Here is a 21,895-nt window from a genome sequence, read left to right as displayed (position 1 = left end):
TGCTACTAAATGTAACACTAGAATTTCTATTCTCATTTGGAGTAGAGATTGGTTGAGTATACAAGACTGAAGTTTTGTTGAAGGGTTTCATGGCCAGAATCACTGGAGTGTTGCGGGGCTTCTGGGCTGTATGGCCATGTTCCAGTAGCATTTTCTGTATGGTCGTGTTCCAGTAGCAGCTGATTCTCTGAAGATGCCAGCCACAGATGCAGGCAAAACATCAGGAGAAAATGCTACTAGAACATGGCCATAAAGCCCAGATAGAGAAGGAGGTTTTTCTAAATCAACCACATACAAGCGTGGAACATAGCTATGTGCATGTGATGAGTGATAGTGTCTACAAAGGCCTAGAGGGCAAAGCACACAAATCCCAGGTTAGGGACAGAGACAGGCTGTACAGGTGTCTCTATGCTAATAATAGAAACCTTCGACCTAAAATGGGTGAGCTGGAGCACAGGGTTTTGAAGGAGGACACTGATATAGTGTTCATCATAGGTACATGGTGGAACAAGAAGAACCAGTGGGATGCTGTTATCCCAGGTTAAGGCTCTACAGGAAGGATAGGACAGGCGTATCTTGGGTGGTGTTGCCCTCTATGTCAAAGACCCTTTCCGCACGGGCCAATAACAGCGCCCTACGGACGGCAAAAATGCTGTCCCTAGGGAGCTGTTCGCATGGGGGGTGCTCGCTCCCCCCCAGTGGCATGAAACCACTGTTTCCCAACCTCGCTCCCCGAGTGAGGTTTTCTGGAAACAGCGGCTTCCAACCGCTGCCGTGCGAACAGCAGCGGCTGTAAGGCGCCATCCTCTCCCTTTCCTGAACGACTTCCCTTCCCTCCGACCTTCGGCGCATCGCCCAGGCCTGGGGACACGCCCCCCTGCCCTACGACTCCAGAGCTGTCGCACAGGGCAGGGGGGCATGTCCCCTGGTCTGGGCGACGCGCCGGAAGGTCGGAGAGAAAGTAAGTTGTTTGGGCAACGTCTTCCCTGCCTCTCCTGGGACCGTTCATGTGAACGGTCCCGGGGGGGTGCATTGGCGTCGTATACGTCACTGCACCCCCTGAGTGTGGCCGTGCAGAAACGGCCAAAGAGAGCATAGTGTCACATAAAATAGACAATGCAAGGGGAGCTGATTCCCCTACAGAAGCACTGTGAATATCAATACCAGGTGTGAAAGATAGACTAATATTAGGAATATATTATCGTCCCCCTGACCAAAGTGCACAAGAGGATTCGGAGATAGAAAAAGAAATTAGAGAGGCCAACAAAAGCAAAAATGTAGTGGTATTGGGTGATTTCAACTATTCTCACATAAACTGGAAAAATGCATGTTCAGGTCACAGTAAGGAGAGAGCATTTCTGGATATACTAAATGACTGTGGCTTAGAGCAGAAGGTTGTGGAACCAACCAGGGGAGAGGTGATTCTAGATCTAATTTTATGTGGGACCCAGGGCCTGGTATGGGAAGTCAGTGTTGTTGAGCCAATAGGGAACAGCGACCACAATGTAGGTGTGTGTAACAGACAGTTTGTAACAGACTTCCCTCTGTGATACACCTCTGAAGATGCCAGCCACAGATACAGGCGAAACGTTAGGATCAAGATCCAACAGACCATGGCCACACAGCCTGGAAAACCCACCACAACCAGTTTAACCCGGCTGTGAAAGCCTTTGACTATACATTATACCTTGGATTATATATGATTTCCATGCAGTTCCTTTTCATATATCTTGTAGGTATATTTTTAACATTAATAATTTATTATGGAAATTTATTTGGAGTTTTTCACCAGCCCTGGGTTTTTTAAAAGAGAATGCAACTCTTGTTTAATTGGAAAAGTTTTTGATTTTTCTGAGCTCATTGATACCATCAAGCTTATCTGCTAACTCATACCAATTATTGGGATTGCTCTCAGGCTATCCATCTTGGATTCTTTTGGTGGCTTCTGTCTGGTAGCCCTCTTTAAATGCAATGCAATTTAAATAGCCCATTCTCGCTAAAATAAGTCCTGTTCCTCCTGTAATTTCTGCAGTTAGAGAATTATGGCAATATTTTCATGACAATATCAATTTGTCTCATTTTTATATGCAAAATTAATACTATGTGCCAATCCGTATTTTGTAACTAGTCAACCTCTGTCGAATGGCAATATTTACAAGTGCAACATCTTATGGTGCCTAAATACAGCCCTGCAGCACTCAATATTTCAGAATCTGCCTTGCTCTTTGAAGTTCTCATTGAATCAATGCAAAAAATGAAACCTACATCTGAAATATTTTATCTGAATATTTTATCTGAAATATTTTATCTGATGTTGATGTTGAATAATAATGTTGAATAATAAATACACTATGAAAAGTCCTAGAAATGAATGGAATGAGGCACTAACTTTTGCCAAAGCAATGGAATGTGGGCCCTAAATTTATAACTGTTGATTCTATAGGCCTTAAGCTTTAACTCATTCAGCAAAAATTGTATTTAGGATATACTGGATATTCCAATGCCTTTGTAGGAAAAGACTCAGTAAAGTATTTAATTGCAGGTGCTGTAACTTACAAGACACATCTCTTGAACATACTTTGGGCCTGTCCAGTTGTTCAGTCATTTTTGGAATGAATTAATTACTCATATAAGTTTCTGTATTAGAATATTCCCTGATCTTTGAGAATTTTCATATATTTTGAAACTATTAGCCTTTCTGTTGGGCGAACTGTTGGGCAGCAGACATGGACTCTCCATGCCCTTACTGTTGCTAAAAGACATATATTACAACAGTGTGAAGTTAAATTCTCATGTCCAGCAATTCAACTGATTGAGGACCTTATAATTTTATCAATATTTGAATATGTGCCACACAGACAATTGTGACTGGACATATTTTTAGATATTAGGAAAATTTTATAGATGCTTATCTCTAGACTTTGTCATTAGGTTTTGATTTTTATTTCTGTTTGGGTAATTAACTTTTTTGAAATCTAAAAAAACCGCTATGTGTCTACATTAGCATGTCATGTATAACTGGAGTTAATGCTTGACTGTGTTTCTTGGCACAAGAAGAGGGAACAAATGAGATACCCATGTCAAACTGGCAACAAATCAGATTCTGAGATTTTTTTTAAACTGCAGTCTGAATGAACCCTGGCAGATGCAAACCTAGCTACTTATATTAGATGGAAGAATACAAGAGTAAAATGGTGAGAAATGGCACAGTCATATGCTCGAGTGGCATATAGTCAAGTGGTAACATCAAAAAAAGTTAACTTGGGAGATGCAAGCACTCAACATCAAGAAATTGTGAATGTATGATTTCATAACATTTGAGAGACATGCTAATAATTTCATATTCACATCATGCACGTAGGTAAGGGGGGGTTCTCGGGTTTGAACCCCCCCCCATTCATGTCCGAAGCTCCGCCCACCCGTTTGTGGGTTTTTAAAACGTTTTAGTGCTTTTTCGGTTTTTGGCCTGCAGGGGGCGCATTGTTTGGGCTAGCAGCACCAAACTTTCAGGGATTGTTTGGGGGACTCTCCTGATGATACTACCCAGGTTTGGTGAGGTTTGGTTCAGGGGGTCCAAAGTTATGGACTCCCAAAGGGGGTGCCCCATCCTCCATTGTTTCCAATGGGAACTAATAGAAGATGGGGACTACACCTTTGAGGGTCCATAACTTTGGACCCCCTGAACCAAACTTCACCAAACCTGGGATGCATTATCAGGAGAGTCTCTTATTGATACCACCCAGGTTTTGTGAAGTTTGGTCCAGGGGGTCCAAAGCTATGGACTTCCAAAGGGAGTGCCCCATCCTCCATTGTTTTCAATGGGAGCTAATAGAAGATGAAGGCTACATCTTTGAGGGTCCATAACTTTGGACATCCTGAACCAAACTTCACCAAACCTGGGAGGAATCATCAGAAGAGTCTCTTATTGATACCACCTAGGTTTTGTGAAGTTTGGTCCAGGGAGTCCAAAGCTATGGACTCCCAAAAGGGGTGCCCCCATCCCCCATTGTTTCCAATGGGAGCTTAGGAGATGGGGCTACACCTTTGAGGGTCCATAACTTTAAACCCCCTGAACCAAACTTCACCAAACCTGGGTGGTATCATTAGGAGAGACTCATAAAGATACCCTGAAAGTTTGGTGCTTCTAGATTAACCATTGCACCCCTGAAAGCAGGCACCCCCCAAATTTCCCCAGATTCTCCTTTTAAATCCACCCCCTTCGGCATGGATTTAAAGAGAGAATCTGAGGTCCTCAGTTTAGAAGAAGAAGAAGAGTTTGGATTTATATCCCCCCTTTCTCTCCTGTAGGAGTCTCCTGTAGGAGACTCAAAGGGCTTACAATCTCCTTGCCCTTCCCCCCTCACAACAAACACCCTGTGAGGTCGGTGGGGCTGAGAGAGCTCCGAAAAGCTGTGACTAGCCCAAGGCTGGCGTATGTGGGAGTGCACAGGCTAATCTGAATTCCCCAGATAAGCCTCCACAGCTCGAGTGGCAGAGCAGGGAATCAAACCTGGTTCCTCCAGATTAGATACACGAGCTCTTAACTTCCTACGCCACATTGAAAGTGATGCTGTTTCAGGGTGGGGGATAATCCACCCCCAAACAGCATCACTTTCAATGTTGTTTAACTAGGTACCCCAGATTCTCCCTTTAAGGTGGATCTAGTTTAAACACCATTGAAAGTGATGCTGTTTGGGGGTGGATTCCAGCTCCTTGCCCTTCCCCCCTCACAACAAACACCCTGTGAGGTCGGTGGGGCTGAGAGAGCTCCGAAAAGCTGTGACTAGCCCAAGGCTGGCGTATGTGGGAGTGCACAGGCTAATCTGAATTCCCCAGATAAGCCTCCACAGCTCGAGTGGCAGAGCAGGGAATCAAACCTGGTTCCTCCAGATTAGATACACGAGCTCTTAACTTCCTACGCCACATTGAAAGTGATGCTGTTTCAGGGTGGGGGATAATCCACCCCCAAACAGCATCACTTTCAATGTTGTTTAACTAGGTACCCCAGATTCTCCCTTTAAGGTGGATCTAGTTTAAACACCATTGAAAGTGATGCTGTTTGGGGGTGGATTCCAGCATCACAGCGGCTGCCCTGGGGGCGGGGGGCGCAAAACTCAGATTTTGCACCAGGCTCCATTTTCCCTCTATGCCTCAGCCCAGAGGGGAGGAGCAGGGGAGGGCAGGGCAGGGGAGTCTGCCATCCCCGACCTCGGAGAGCTGCTTTTATAAGCGCTAGGCCAGGGGCGGGGCTTGGGGAGGCATGGCCATGCCCTGGGGCGGGTGGGGGTGTGGCCCCCCTGAACCCCCCCATAAAAAAATCTATACCTTCGTCCCTGATTCACATTGGAAGAACTGAAAAAATTAGTAGAAACTAGCATGCTCGGCCACACATTGCTGTGGCTGAGTCTGGTGAAGTGGAAAAGGAAGAAAAGGGGAAGCGAATGGTTCGAACATGTGTCATCACACAATGATTGCAAGGGAAGGGAGAGGCAAGGAGCCCCTCGCTCCCCTCCCTCTCTCCCGTTCCCTTGCATAGCAACCCTGCAGGTCCCTCCCTAATGTTCCCCTTCCTCTGCTAGGGTGGGTGGGCCATGTCCAGGTGGGCCGATCCTGTCCCTTTCACTCCCTTCCCTTGCAGGCGAATTATCTAGCATAAAACACGCTGGGAGGCATGAGCTACGTTGTGTTCAAATTTCAGAGCGTTTGGTCTAGCAAACCCCTGGACCCTCCCTCACCTTCCCCTTCCTCCGCTAGGGTGCAGATAGCCCAGATACTGCAGATAGCCCACTCCATCCTTTTCACTCCATAAGGCAGTGGTTTTCAAGGAAGGCATGGTTAGTTCCCTTGTATCAGAGGGTGTTGCTTTGATGGCCAGCAGATGGCGCTGTTGCGGAACAGAACTGTGGTTCCAACTGTCACAAGTGTGGCATGTACACAATAACTGGCACAGTTGTGACATGTACACAACAGGAGGTGTGGAAACAGCATGAAAACCTGACCGCACGTGAATGCGACGTTGTGTGAAAATTTCAAAGCAATCGGTCCAGTAGTTTGGGAGATTATCTGTCAGCAGAAAAACGAACTGATAGATTTTTATATATATAGATATATGCAAATCTGAAGAATCAGAAGTATCAGAGTGGATCATTGAACCTATGCAGAACACAAGCCAGTAGTATCTAGCTTAATTGGGGAATAGTGGGAAAGATGAAGCATATGAAAACTTGGAATGTGTGGACTGCAGAATGAGACATATTCATATTCAATTCCCAAAGAAGATCCCATGCTGAAATGCCCTAGATTTTCAAAATAATCTTGTTATTTCTGCTCCATAGACAAGTGTGAATTGTTGGGGGGAGTTAGGCACAGATTTAATTCTTATGATAACTCCTTTATATTACTTTGCAACCTGAAGGATTAGCTGCCTTATTTGAACAACAGGCAGGCAAACATAATTTGGAGTTAAATAAACAACTTTTCTACCTCCAGAATCTTAAGAGAGGTAAGCTAAAACTGATTATACCATTGTTGTAATGAAGGTTGGTTGGATGTAACCTCCTTTACACAAAAGATAACAAAATGCTTTAACATCAACTGAAGATAAGTAAAATATCTAGTAAGAAATTGTAAGATGTCAAAGAATTGTCGTGTTAAAGGAAAGCACATAACATACTTCTCTCTGAGTATTACGAATGTAAGTAGAGCCTGTTGAATCAGACCAATGATGCATCTAAGCCAGTATACTGCTTTACACAATGGCCAACCGGAGGGCCAAACAAAAAGGATACAGAGGCCAAGGCCTTCCTCTGATGCTGCCTTCGAGCACTGATATTCAGAGTTTTGCTGCCTCTGCATGTAGAGGTTCTCTTTACTCACCATGAATAGTAGCCACCTTCTCCATGTACATCTTTAACTGCCTTTTAAAGTCATCCTTATTCAATCCCTTTCCTAATAATCACCAGAATGGTTTGCCTTTTTCCCTGCTGTCACACATTGAGTCAACATTTTCACCAAGATTCAAAAGAAGAGTCAGAAGAGGCATGAATAAAACCAGCAAGAAGACATTATAGAATTCCAGACCCATGGTTGGACTCAACCAGTTTTTCCCTGCTGAACAGGAGGGATGGTACCACTTTGACAGCCCAAAGGGATCATGGGACTTGCATGGGCAAAAGCATAAGATAAGCAAGAGAACTGGGGAACTGGTTGTGGTGGGTTTTCCGGGCTGTTTGGCCGTGGTCTGGCAGATCTTGTTCCTAACGTTTTGCCTGCTTCTGTGGCTGGCATCTTCAGAGGTATATCACAGAGAGAAGTCTGTTATACACTGTGTCGGCGAAACGTTAGGAACAAGATCTACCAGATCACGGCCACACAGCCTGGAAAACCCACCACAACCAGTTGAATCTGGCCATGAAAGCTTTTGACAATACATAGAACTGGGGAAGATAAAGCAAGTAAGTTGACCAAACCATATTATTTTTAAGCATTTGACTGGGGACTAACCTTGACTACGGCTGCAATGAGAAGAAGGTTGTTTAAAACTTCTTTCCAACAAAATCGTCTACATTCTGGAATGCTTAGTGTATCTAGGTGAGCAACAGGTGCATTCTTCCACTGTTGGATTTCAGTAACTGAAAAATGTCTACCATTTCCATCTTCTCCAATCACACATTAAAGGTCTTTGATTTGACCTGTAATTCCAGAAGAGGAACAATACTTGGGGTCCATTATCCAATTCACATCTCCTAACATGCAGCTTACTGAAAATTTCTAGATAGCCCTATTTTACCTTGTACAAAATATAGCAGCCTTCTTTGATTCTAAATATTGATGATTTATTTATTTGTTTAATTGATTTTCTGAAGCACAACTGCTATGCTTCTTTTTTTGTTACCAAATGCAGCATGGGTTCCTATCTCTTTCCATAATGGAAATTCAAACAGCCCGTGGGCATTAATTTCTGAACAGGAGAACTATATGCAAATAGAAAAGAATGAAATAACCCCTTTACCACTGCAGCAGTTCTATTTCAAATCAGACATCCACACTGGCTGCTTTTAAGGGCCAAAATACAAGTTTGAACTTCTAATCACAAAATCTGGCGTTACATGTAGCTTGGTCTTAATTCCAGGAATTGTTTACAGTTCTTTTAAAAAGAGAGCTGCTTTTGTTGTTGTTTGGTCTGATCTAAAGTCAAAGAGATTTAAGCTGGAAAACACGTTGCTACATGATTTAGCACATAGTGAACATGCAACTGTCAAGCTCACTGTTCATCCTGAATGTAGCCCTTCTGTATATCTGTCACTGCCCTCTACTGTACAGAACCAAAATAGCAGCAGAGAGATGTAACAGCAACAATTACATTTATTTAAATAAAAATGTAAGGGATATTTATGCCAAAAGAGGGATTGTGCTATTGAAGATATGTGGCCACAAAAGGTGAAGGACAACCACAAAACAGAGGAAATCTAGATGAGAAAGAAAATAAGAATGGAAATGGACAGATGAGGAGAGTGTTTGTCCACCAAGAGAAAAAAAAATCAGTTTTACTGGAATTATTTTCCTGATATCAGAATTCTACACAATCATCTCCAGATGATTACAAGAAGAAGAAAACAGTCATTTAGATACAATGAACAGGAAACTTTTAGATGAATATATTGAAATGATATGCATTCACATTTTCTTGAGTAAACGACAGAAACAGTTCTATAACTTTTACTTTTGTGTTGCATGCAATGGTCAGGAAAAGGCCATAGCTCAATTGTAAGGTATCTATTTGCATGCAGAAAGCCCTAGGTTTAATCCTCAGCATCTCCAGTTAAAAGGCTCAGGTAACAGGTAATGTGAAAGACTTCTATTTGAGAAGCTGAAGGGTTCCTGCCAGTCACAGCAGGCAATGCTGACTTTGATAGACCAAGTGTACGTATAAGGCAGCTTCATGTATTAATATGTCTCAGCCCCTAGCATCTCAGTTAAAGGATTTCGAAGAAGACCAGTAGACAATACAGAGAGAGTTGTAAATAAAAGCAGCTCCGTGTGTTCCTATGCTTTGGCTGTGGCCACTTAAGCATATTTGGAGATTTTTCAAAGATTATTGAGATTCAATATTATTGAGCCAGCAATCAAGATGCCTGTTCAGAAACAGACATGCTTCCTTAGCCAAAAATTGTCAGATGTATGTGATGTGTGATTAGCCTCTTTTTAAAAATCATAAATGGATATGATATTCATCTCTGTGATAGTTAATTAGCATTCATTTGAATATACAGTGTCCAAATTTCCCATTTTTCATCTATAGCTGACCTGGATTGCCCAAGCTAGTTTGATTTTGATAGATCTCAGAAGCCAAGCAGAGTCAGGCCTGCTTAGTATCTGGATGAGAGGACCACCCGGGGAGTCCTGAGTTGCTATGAAGCAGGCAATTGCAAGCTGTTTCAATTGGTCTCTTGCCTTGAAAACTCTTTGGAGTGACTATGGTTGGCTGAGACTTGAGACTACGACCACCACCACCACCACCACCACCAGGCACCATCACCACCAGTTGCTCTTTGCAACAAACTGGAAACTAGCCTACAATTATTTTGACCCACACTGCATGATGGCTACTTCAGAAGTGGGCCAACTATAGTTTCTTTTGTCATGGCAAGCACCTTTCCTTCTTCTTGTGAATTGTTAATAATTTATCAATACAATCCAGCAGGTTTTACTGTCCATGAAGGACATAAGATTAATGAGCAGACACTTCTCTTCAATATCCTATTTTGTCCTCAGGCTGAATTAACTGACAAGCTTGAGAAGAGTCCATATTAATCTGGCCAATTGAAGCCGTAGGAATATGCATTATGACGGTTGTTAACATGGAGTCTAAATTGAATTGGATGTGAACAAGTTTATACAAAGTCCCATGCAATGAGCGGCGAACAGCCTCGTCGATCCGCTGCCTCCCCACCCCGGCAAGATGCTGCCTCCCTGCCACGGCGACTCACCACCTCGAGATCTGGATGGGCTGCCGATTCACCAGCCCGTCGATCCTCCAACCAATCAGCCAGCTGATCCGTCGGCACGGAAACGCAATGCCGAGGGAGTGAAGGGGCGGGGCTCTGAGCCTGGCCAGGCTCGCTTAGCCCCAGCTGAAGACAATGGAAGGGATCAAGGAGGATGACAGCTGGGACATGGAAGGGCAATGAGAGGGGGAAAGGATATAAAGGGGTGGGAAAGGAAGGACAGGGGCATTGGCTGGGAGAAGAGGGTGGAAGGGACAGCTGTAAGGAGGCAGGGAAAGGAGAGTGCTTAGGCAAAGAGGGCAGAGAGAGAAGGGTCCCGCAGACCAGCTGTGCTGTAAAACAAGCTGGGGAACCTGTGTGGAGCCCCTATCCCTGTGAGGGAACAACAGGGAAGGGGGAGTGGTGGGAAGCCTAGCAGGTGGACCAACCCCCGCTCAGTGAAGTAACAGAGCGAGGGGAAGGGTGCATGTATCCATTTTATAGATGGAGAACACTGGTGAAGAGAGTCTTAGGCGACCCCTGTGAAAGGGTCGTTTGACCCCCAAAGGGGTCCCGACCCCCAGATTGAGAACCCCTGATCTAAAACATAGAAGTTGTTTACAGTTTACAGTTAACACCTGCTGAAATGGGAGGACTAACATTTCAGGGCAAACTACCATATATATGAATGGTGGCTCATCCTATACATAACTTGTTAGGCTTTAAAACATATGGCCTGAATGGTATTCAGTATCATGAGCCAGAGTGGACAGGCAGCCCAAGCCACAGCCCAAGAAGGCATCGCCACTGCTGTGCTGTCCCACTGCCTCCAGAAGGCTTTCCGGCAATGCGGGGGAGGCAGAAAATATATATATATATATATATATATATATATATATATATATATATATTCTAAAAATGTTTTCAAAAACCAAAAATTAATGCTCAGATACACACAACACATGAACACCACAACTCATAGAATAGTCTGTAATCAATTTACTTGCCATATAAATGAAGATAAAGTATTTCTCCTCAAAACTGATTTACTACAGGCTCCCATTAGACAATGCCTTACCAGCCGACACTGTCAATACAGCTAGGAAATACCATATCAATATTTTGTTGCCTACATGATTTTTACATGATAACCTATCCAGAAAATGTGCTGGAACATTCTCATTTTTGCTAATTATCCTTACACTTGACTTTAATAGACCAAATATGCCCCTTTTATCTAAAAAAGATCTCAATTTATAAGCTAAACAGACATTTGATCAGCAATTTAAATGCCAGATCTCATAGGAAAAATCCCAAATTACAAATTCAAAGGAAGTAAATTATAAACACTGCTTCATAAATAAAAAAACTAGCAAAGCTCTGAGAATGGAAAAAGTAATAGAGAGTAGAGTTGTGCATTAAGAAAAAATTGTTATAATTTTAAATTTGGGATTCAAAGTGCGGGCTTTACCATGACTGCTGATTTTGAGATGGGAATTACCTGTTCATGTTTTAAATCTATGTGTGTGGTTTTTTTGGTTTTAAATTTTTGGTGGGGAACCAATTCAAGGGTCTGGGGCAGCTGTCTTAAAAGATAAAGGCACCAAGTTTGAACAGAGCATAGTCTTTCCTCTAATCTAAAAAAATTACAAGTTTCAAAAGAAATGGACCAAAGGTCCAACTCTGTGGACTCCTGAACGAAGTGCTGCACAGTCATGCTACCTGAAGAGGAAAAAATGAACTTCACTTCCACAAAGGACAACAGGAAGGAGAAGAATCAGCCAGCCTTGCTTCTCTGCTGGGTCCTGCCCCTGACTTGTGCTGACCAGGAGCCACGTTTCCTGGGCCACTGCCAGGGAAAATCAGAAAATCAAAGAAAAACAAAATACTTGCTGCTGGTGGTGGTAAGTATCTAACATGAAAAACTATACAGGGGTGTTTTTTGTAATGCCTAAGAATCCTGAATTTGTGTAACCATTCCAGAAATCACAGCAACAACCTGAAACAGAGATTTTCATGTTTATTTTTGGCTCGAGAATTCTGAAATAGTATGGAGTTTCCTTGCAAGTGGGTCCTGGAAAGTACAATAAGTTTGGAAGTGGGTGCAAAAATTCTGAGAATTGCTGCTCTAAGTTAATGGAACACAATGGAATTGCTGGAAAAGTGAAGACAGAAATGCAACTTTTAGGCTTCTACTGAAAGTGTCAAAACGACTGGCTTGGATTAAGCAGGTGGACGGATTTCCATTCATGAAGCATGACTTTCAGACTTTCCCACTTCCCAAATGTCTCCTGAAATGCCATTTCTTGGGTTCTCTATTGTTCAGGAACAGCATTTCAAGGAACAGTTTTGGGCTACCACAGGAGTAGGGGGCAACAAATTCACTCTCTGAGGGTGGATATCTTTCCACCCATGGAAATGTTCAGCTGGGATCCAAGCCACTATCCAACTACAAAGTAATAATCAACACCAACAATCATCATCTACCCAAACACGTCAATCCACTCATTAGGTGGAGTGTATAGATCCTGGTAATGTAAAACACATCACAATTTATAACAGAAAAGTTGTTTACAGTCTTCTGATAATGTCTGCTGAAATGGGAGGTCTAACATTTAAGGGTAAACTACCATATATATGAATAGCCAAATCAGGATTTGCAACAATTTGTTCCATATTGGCAGTGGTGTCTAAAAGCGTCTTTTGCAATCCCTATCATTTGCTTCCTGAATAATTCATTTTAGTGTCTCCTGAGGGTTTAAAACCACTAAAGGAATATATACAATAGTCAAAGTGAAAAGATTGTTGAACACAGCTAATTCACTTTCAAGGCATGCAACAGATACCATGATAACGTTATCAAGGATCTAAATGCATTTGGGCCAGCTGGACTTGGGCAGGGGAGGGGGAGGATGAAATTGATAGATAAAATTCTTGCTTTAAAACCATGATTGAGTTAAACATTTGTGAACCTTAAGATGCATGTGAGTGAACTGGTTTTGAACACATAGGAAGTCTCTCCAATATGACATTAAGAAAAAACAGATCGCCTAACCATATCTATCAATGCCGACAAAGTTGTATTTGGTAAACTCTCCTGCCACTTGGTTAGCTTTAGAAAACTACCTTCACAGAAAAAATCACTTTAAAAAAATGCCATACTGTATCAGAAAAGTTAGATTAATCCATTTACTTAAAAGACTCCCAGGAATGTGGGAAAATATGATTTGGTAAATTAAAATCAACCTGATGGAGGGTAAAACTGCCCCAGAAGAGATGGAATGTTGACTGCAGCCAGCTTTCAGTTAAAGTAAAAGATCCTGAGAGCTCAGAAACACAGACATTATTGGGAAGCCTATTTAGTAACAATTCTATTTAGTAACAATTCAATACAATGTATTACAGATGCCATACACATTCACTTATTTTCTTTTGCTATCAAGTCACACCTGACTATGGCATCTCCAGGGAATTTTCAAGGCAAGAGACGTTCAAAGGTGGTTTGTCATTACCTGTCTCTGCATTGTGACCCTGGACTTCCTTAGATGTCTCCCAACCAAATACTAACCAGGCCCAACCCTTCTTAAATTCTAAGATTAGACTATCCTGGGCACTCACACATTGCATCTACACAGTCTAACAGCCACTAAAGAATCACAATTCAAGTGTGACTCTGTTCAGGGTTGTGCTGATGACTATTTCTTATAGTTGAAAATGTCTTCTTGACCTTCATTAATCATAAATTTGCAAACATCCTAGAACAGCATCCCCAGGAAATTTAAATTGCCCCTAACTTTTAGATCACATGTTGTCAATTACTAAATTTCAAAATGTGAAATTCTCAAGCTCTTTCAAATAAGCAAAGCCATATTTTGGTTAAAAGGGAATTCTTTCCCCAACATACTCCTTGCCTCGTAGTTCGAAATTGCTCACCATTCTCAAAATTAAGTCTACTTCATAATTTACACTCCTCCTACTGGGTGGCCTTGGGCTAAATAGTTCTCTCAGAACTCCCTCAGCCCAGGCAGAGGTAGACAATAGCAAACAATCTCCAAACATTTTGACTTGAAAAAACTTATGGGGGTTAGCATAAGTCAGCTGTGACTGGATGGCACTTTCCATTGTGACCACACAGGTACCGATAGCTGGCAGTATGATCCAGCATAGGATTATTTTGGCAAAAGTGCTACCATCTTCCTCAAATTCCAAAACAAAAGCACTGTCAGGTACTATTCTGACATATACACTTTTCTAACAAAGAGTACCATGTGAAAAAACATAGCCTGAAATGTCCCTTAGATTTCCATCTCTAATTATAATGGTGTGCTTTGCTGCAACTATATTGTTTCAGCTTTTTATGGACTGAGAAGAATCATTATGCTATCTATCACTGAATGGGAAAGGGCAACATTGCTTTCAATTATGGGGATTCACATTCACAGAGAATGTAAAAATAAAAATCTATACTGACAAGGTTTCTTCAATGTTATCTATTTGTGTCAAAAATATTTGGTCCTGACCCAGTAACATACATATTAACCAAATACACAAGCATCCAAACACATAAAAAGTTGCAATTTGGTACCCCCAAAGGTTACATTCAGACTGATTACTAGAAACTGCTAAAATCAAGACATTTTTGCCTAAGGAACAGAGGACAGGCCTCCAGCGCAAGACAACTGAAGGCACAGATGGCTTTTTCACACTGGGCTTTCGATGCAGCTCAGCTTCTCAAATAGATCACATTCTCCCCCCTCCCCGCTTACAAACAGTGTCATTTTGGATTTTTCAAAACATCTTTTCAGTTAAGAAAATAAGCTGCATCAAAAACATGGTGCCAATACAGTCAGAATGCTAGTTGAGTTCCACACCAGCCTTGGCCTAGATTGTGGAAATTTGCAGTGGCAATGAAGAACTTAAAGCTAGGACTTCCCTGTCACACACCAATGCTGCAATTATATTCAGTTACTCTGGTTCAAGCTGATTGATCTCAATGGACTCAGACTGGAGTAGCTGGGCACAAGAGTGCCTAAGCTATGGGTCAGGAGGAGGAGTTCCAACTGCAGCCAGGAATGCATTTGTACTTGCAGAATGCAAGCTGCACATACCATTTATTAAAAAAATATTGTAGTCCCATATGCTACTTTACCATCACTAGTCAAAACAACTTTAACTGATCTAATGATTGATATGGAAACTGGCACAAGTCAGCAGCTGTTGTGAATGGATTACAGATGCTCTCTTCTGTTCCTTTTTCTACCTGCAGCCAGTGGCCACCTGCCTGTAGCAGCTCCCACAGGAATCTCACTCCAACACAACCAGATCACTCTGCTGAGAAGTGGTGGAAAAGCCTCAATCGAGAGAGACAGAACAAAGCCAGAATGTACAGATTTTTATTTATTTATATGGTGCCATCAACGTGCATGTCACTTCACAAAGAAAACAGTTCCCTGCCACAAGAAGCTTACAGTCTAAAATAGGTCACATAAGGATAAAGCAGGATCAGAGATGAAGGAAACCAAAATAATTCTGTGGGATTTTTTGCCTAAAAGAAACCAGCACAAGTTCTATCTATGGCCCAGTTATGATTTAGCAGTTTTACCGTATACACAGTTAAATATTTTTTCCTATCACATTTCAGAAAATCTTGGTGAAAGGGGTCTTTCTCAGTCTTGATTTCTGATTTTAAAGAAAACAATGAACGGTCAAGAGTAACTGGATTGTTGTGAGGCTGGATGACAAAACAGGAAAACATGTTGAAGGTGTATGCTACATAAAACATTAAGAATAACCTGAGGAATAATCCTGGAAAAAGTTTTCATCTACATTCTTTGTAGTTTTGGTCTTAGTTAAGGGTAACTTCCTAATTGTACCACAGAAAATGTAGACAGGATAATTGCAGTTAAGGAGAAACAACTGAAACAGAGATCATTGGAGTGGACTTCAGAACTCCCAGGCCCTCTTCTGCATGCATAGATTGCCACAGATTTTCCCAGTGGTTAAACCTCATGACTTAAAAAAGTTTTCTGAGATATCTTTCCACACAACTCCATTCCTCCTGTTGTTTTCCCCCTTGACTCTTCAGTTGCATTCATTCCACATGTTACTGCTAAAAATGCATTATTCCTAATGGTGGTGGGATGTCACCCGTGAAGCAAAAGAACAACCTTCCCACATTTTTTCCTTTAGTGCAGGCACTCTATTGTTATTATGCAGTTAAAGTCTCAGTCTCCATTTACACCACAGACAAAATGGAAAACCAAACCAAGCCCTCCCCCAGAGCAGGGGCCATTACTAGAAGGAGTAGAAACATGTAGCTCCATTTTGGTAACGTCATAGGCTAGCGATTCTTCTATTGGGTCAATCCTTACTTACGGCTGCCTCCATCTTGAATTTTGCCATTTTTCCTGAATTCTTCAGCAGAAACTCACAACCCCCTGCCATTTCTTTGGTGAAATTCTCATCCTCTGCAATTAATGCTACCAGGTTGAACCATTTTGGACACTAAAATTATAGCAAACATTCCAAAAAGCATTTTTGTTGATTACAAAGGAAACCTAATGGGCTGTCCTGATTAAGTTTTCATACAATTTTCACATTGCCATGACACTGCAATTGATACCATTGCATTGAAATAGAAACATTTAAACACTCACCCAGCTATGGACTCATATTGAAGTGACTGAATAAAATATAGATTCTACTAGAGTCAGTAACACATTTTCTTGGATCAGGCACACACAAGGGTCACCCTCAGACAAAAAAGGATGGCTGAGCTACTGCTTATTCCTCTCCCTCTGTTCACTTCCCCACCACCAGGGCTAGGTATCCTTTGCTCACTTCATTTTTGGACCCTATTTGGAGGCAACATCTAGCAGCAGTAGCAGCCAGCGTTTACTCCTCCTATGGATACATTAGATGGAACAAGTCAGCAAAAATGAGGAGGAAAAGAATAACTCACTGCTGCTACTATTCCAATAGGCTGTTCCTGATATCCCTCTAGTTGGATAAGGATGAAGAAGAGAAGGAAACAAGCTGAGAATGAGCTAGCCAGGATAGCATCAACTGCTGGCACCCAGCAACTCTTGGTGAAGACCACTAGATAGCAGGCCTCAGTTTCAGTGATTCTGGGACCCCAGGAAAAAGTCCAAGATGGAGCTTCAAAATAACTGCCACCCTACTCCACCTGGGCCAACTACTGCCTATGCCTTGAAAAGGCTAAATGGCTAGATGCCATTTCCCCTATATCAGTGGGGCACAGGGTGATGAGTGGTACGGGTCCAACCAGTTTGGGTCAGCTGCCAGAAATGCTCCACACCACCACTGGAAGAGCCCTGCAGGGATTCAGTATCAACTGGTATCCAATGATGCTGACCTTGAGTTCCAGGCCTGAATACTACTGAATTTTGAAACTGAATAGAAACTATATGACAAATTTTCATGTTTGAATTTTTTTTGTGTAGTCCTATTGAAAATCTATTGTAAATATACTAGAGAATGTAAAAACTGCAAGAAACACTAAACCTGTGCATTTTCCAGCGGCTTCTAATCAGTAAACAGAATATTCCGCTGGCTTGCATGCTGTTCATTGCAGTGGGTTCATAAGAAGAATGGATTATTTCTGACTTTTATTTTCATCCCCCCCCCTCTCCAAAAAAAAGTTTTGGCCTTCCTGCTGAGAAACATCAAACAGAACAGCATGCTAATTTCACCATCACAAACAAGCATAATGTGCAATTTAGTTACATTTTTACTGAATTGCTTAGGGTTTACAACCAAGATAGCCATGCTAAGCGCTTACAAAGGCTTGCAAGGGTGGAAATTTTGTCGAGGCAACACAATTCTTTCAAGGCAAGTGATTTTGGGATTAGAATTCTACATCTTTTCTGTACAATAGTCTTTCTCAGTAGTTTGTCACATATTTTGCAAAATGATTTGTACTTTTCATAGTAATACACCTTCAAGACAAAGCAACCAACCTCCCATCCCAGATGGGAGTCTGGTCTATCCACCATGAGGGGTTCATGAGAGGCCAGAAGACAAATGTAGCAGGATGGACTCTACCACTTCAGACTGCTGTCGAGGTTGTATTGTTCAGTTTTACCAAATATTCATAATCCTACGTAAGTGGAAAAAATAGTACAGCCACCAGGCTAGGCTGGAATCTTTCTCCCGGGAGTGGGAATCTTTTGTTTGTAGGAAAGGTACTTTCACACACTCTCTCTCTCTCTTTTTGCCATCAACTTACAGTTGACTTAAGGTGACCCCTTGGAGTTTTCAAGGCAAAAGGCAGAGGTGGCTTGCCACTGACTGCGATAGGGCTGTGATTCCAGATTTTCTTGGAGGTCTCCAATCCAGGATAGACCCAGCTAAGCTTCCAAGATCTGACAAGATTGGGCTAGCCTGGTCTACCCAGGTCAGGGTATTTTCACATATCTGAAAATATCGAAACTGCAACTCTCCCCATCTGACGTCTGAAATAATCCAGCACATTCCATCAATTCATGCTACTTCATGTGTAAACCAGCCCTGGTGTAAATGAGAAAGATATGGGCCATTATATAATTTCTAAACTACCTGTGCAGTCTTTACTGATTCATATTATATAATTTCTAAACTACCTTTCCTGATTAGCTCAGTTGCACTCACTTCCCACCATTTTTTAATGCCAATCACCTTCCCCGCTTGGCCTTGCATCCTTGTTCCCGAGGGAAGCTCCCCTCTCTTCTAATAAGTCACACGGATGGATCTTCTACTGAAAAGGAATTCGTGACAATACCCGTGTGAGAGGACCCTCCAGCAAAGCAACGCCCCTCGCCTTCATCCAGCGCAGGAGAGGCGTCATCTTTGCCCTAGTGGCCTACAGATTTCACTGGGAGGGCATCATTAGCTGGGCCTCTCCGGCATCCCCGTTTAGGACTTGTTGATACGGGTCGCTTGCTTCATATTGCATGCGACGCAGGGCGGGGAAGCGGTGGGCTACAGGTGACCAGCGTGTCCCCAGGCTGTGGCACGCATCCTCGCGGTTTAGAGGCCCAGCTGGCTTGCAAATGCGGAGAGCCAGCAGGGCTGGGCTCCTCCGCCAGGTCCTGGGTGCCCAACCCACGCCTCTCAGCGGGCTCTTGGCGCGTTGCACAGCGCCGGCACGCCGCGCAGAGCCCTCCTCTCCCGGCAGCTCCTGACCCTCCTGCTCCACCCCCGCCGCCGGGGCCCTGCAAGCCCAGTGCGTCCGGCCTGCCTGCGGGCGGCGACGGGAAGCCAGCTGGGGCCGGCCGGCGGGGAGGGCAAGGCCGGGGAGCGCGCCATTCTCGCCTCCACCCCTAGCAACAGCGCTGACAGGACGCAGCAGCCGCTGCAGGCGGCGCGAGCAGGAGGAAGCGGAATGGCCGCCGTGGCGGCGCTGGTGGCGGTCCCTCCCCGCAGCCCTGACAGCCACAGCCGGGGCGGAAGCGGCAGCAGGCAGGCGGCGTGCCGGCCCCGTCCTCCTCCTCCTCCGCAGGGTCCGGGTGCTCTTCGGCTGCCCATGCAAACTCAGCCGCCTCTCTCTGCCACAGCCAACGTTGCTGGCTTGCATGTGGCTTGCAGCCGCGGACCTCGGGCGACGCTGGCGGCCGCCTCCCTCGCACACCCAACACACCCACCCTCGTGCCTGCCTGCCTGCCAGCCAGCCAGCCAGCCAGCCAGCCGGCCGGCCTCCTCCCCCTCCCCATTCATCCCCACTCCCTGCCTGGGCTGCAGCCGCGCCGCCGGCTCCCTTGCGCCCCGCGCCCCTCCCGCTGCCTGCACTCCACGCCACTCCCGCCCACCCGCCGCTCCGGCGTGGTCGGGGGTCTCCCCACCGGCCCACGCCCTTCCCTCCCTGCCTTACCGATATGGTTGTCCTCGATGTGCTCGATGAGATCTGCCAGGGTCGGGAAGTGGAGCCCGCAGCCGCCGAAGCGGCAGGTATTGGAGAAGAAGGAGGCGGCGGCGATGCCTGTCATGGTGTTGCATGGAGAGTGCCCCCGCCGCCGCCGCCGCCGCCGCCGCCCTGCGGTGCCTCCTCTGCCAGGGCCGCCGGCGGGAAAGGCAGACGGGGACCCGAGAGAGGCGATGGGGAGCGGGAGAGGCGGGCAGCAGGCGGGGGGCTGGGACGGCGAGGAGGTGGCGGCCGCGGCTGCAGCGTCGGGAGCGGCGGAGGGGAGGGACGGGCGGCTGGGTGGGGGGAGATGAGGCAGGCGCAGCTGGGAGGAGGGACCATCGCCGCACTGGAACAGCTGGGCAACCCCTGGCGTCGCTGCCCGCCTCCGCAGCGGGAGCCACAGACCCAGCCCACGCCGAGCACCTCTCCAGCGGACAGGCGCGGACTTGGAACAGTTATCCGGGATGAGAGAGGCTCGGGAGGAACAAAAAAAAGGGGGGGGGAGGGAGGAGAGCAAAGTTGGGGGCGTGTCTCCCCTCCCAACTTCAAATGGGCCCATGCTAAGGCAAGTTTGGAACTTTCTCCCCCTCTTTCAGTAGGCTGCTTTGGCAGTAGGGGGTGGGGGGTGGGGTCGACTGTAAGCCACTTTTAAAAAAAGTATTTTGAATCAGATTTAATTCTATAGTCTGTCCTTGGCTCCAGGATTTATGCTGGTCACGCATACAGGAAGATGAGGCAGCAGAAATACTGAAGGCACCACTTCTGGATGCAGGTAGTGGGTTCAAACTTTGAATGTTGCTTTTCGTTTTTAAAAAATACCCCCCTCCACCCACCTACCGTGTGTTTATGCTAGGTGAGTACATCCCAAAATGTGATCATACACTATGCAGTATGTAGCCCTTTAGCCCAATCACTGTCACCTCATTCTTCTGTACACCTGAACAAGAGAGGGAAGGTAGAAGTCCAGAGTGTCTTTAATCAAACCCAGCATTCCTCAATGTCACCAGTGATGACCATCCTGTACTCACTTAGGATTAAAAGAGAAATAGAGTACAGAGTTTTCGATTTATACCCCACCTTTCTCTCCTGTAAGGAGACTTAAGGTGGCCTACAAACTCCTTCCCCTTCCTCTCCCCACAACAGACACCTGGTGAGGTAGGTGGGGCTGAGAGAGTTCAAAGAACTGTGACTAGCTCAAGGTCACCGAGCAGGAATGTAGGTGTGCGGAAACACATCTGGTTCACCAGATAAGCCTCTGCCACTCAGGTGGAGGAGTGGGGAATCAACCCCAGTTCTCCAGATAAGAATGCACCTACTCTTAACCACTACACCATCCTGGCTCTCAAGGGTATCAATTCTTTATCCAAACCCTTTCAGAGGTTTCTTCTGGCTTTTGAGGCCTCCTTAGCCTTAATAAAAACAATTTTTTAAAATGACACATGATGTATGTAAAAACAAGTTGTGAAACTTGTCAAAATACTGTTAAATTTTATGTTGTAACTCACCCTGAGCCCTACGGGGGAAGGGTGGAATATAAATTTAATAAATAAAATGCCCCTCCCTCAAATGAGAGTCTGAATCTGAGCCCGCTTTGAGTTTGAGGCCCAGGCAAAACGTTCATCCTGCCTCCTCCCCCTTCATTGGCCTTGATTTCAAGACTTTCTTTCAAGAATGCTCAAAGTCAAACCCATCTTATTTTACAAATTGTGCACCACTCGGATTTTATTAGCTAGGATATTCCTGATTTATTTATCTCTCATTTCAGCTTAATAAGAGACTCTTCAGTCCGGATCATACAGTTCTATTTTTGCAATCTAATTTGTGGTGTAAAGCAAAGGAAAGCTCTGCACCATCATTTTGTGATCTCTCTAGATTATGGTTCATATATTTAACATTTTAAAACTAATATTCGTGTTTATTGTTGGCATTGCACTCAGCTGCAAATGGGAATCCTTAGTCCTTCTGGAATTTTTAGGGTGGGTTTCAGATTCCATTTCCTCATAGTCTT

The 21,895-nt window shown here is 44.4% G+C and overlaps 1 protein-coding gene across 1 annotated transcript in view; it reads right to left on the bottom strand.

Moving 5' to 3' along the window:
- Positions 1–20,313, bottom strand: part of JAZF1 (JAZF zinc finger 1) — a 169,801-nt gene extending 149,488 nt beyond the window's left edge. The window contains exon 1 of the mRNA XM_048511265.1: positions 19,855–20,313. Within this exon, the coding sequence (XP_048367222.1) occupies positions 19,855–19,969 (115 nt within the window). The 5' untranslated portion in view covers positions 19,970–20,313. The remainder of the gene's footprint in view (positions 1–19,854) is intronic.
- Positions 20,314–21,895: the final 1,582 nt, after the last annotated feature.

Source organism: Sphaerodactylus townsendi, linkage group LG11, assembly GCF_021028975.2.
Source record: "Sphaerodactylus townsendi isolate TG3544 linkage group LG11, MPM_Stown_v2.3, whole genome shotgun sequence".
Taxonomy (NCBI): domain Eukaryota; kingdom Metazoa; phylum Chordata; class Lepidosauria; order Squamata; family Sphaerodactylidae; genus Sphaerodactylus; species Sphaerodactylus townsendi.
This window is presented reverse-complemented; position numbering and strand designations above follow the sequence as displayed.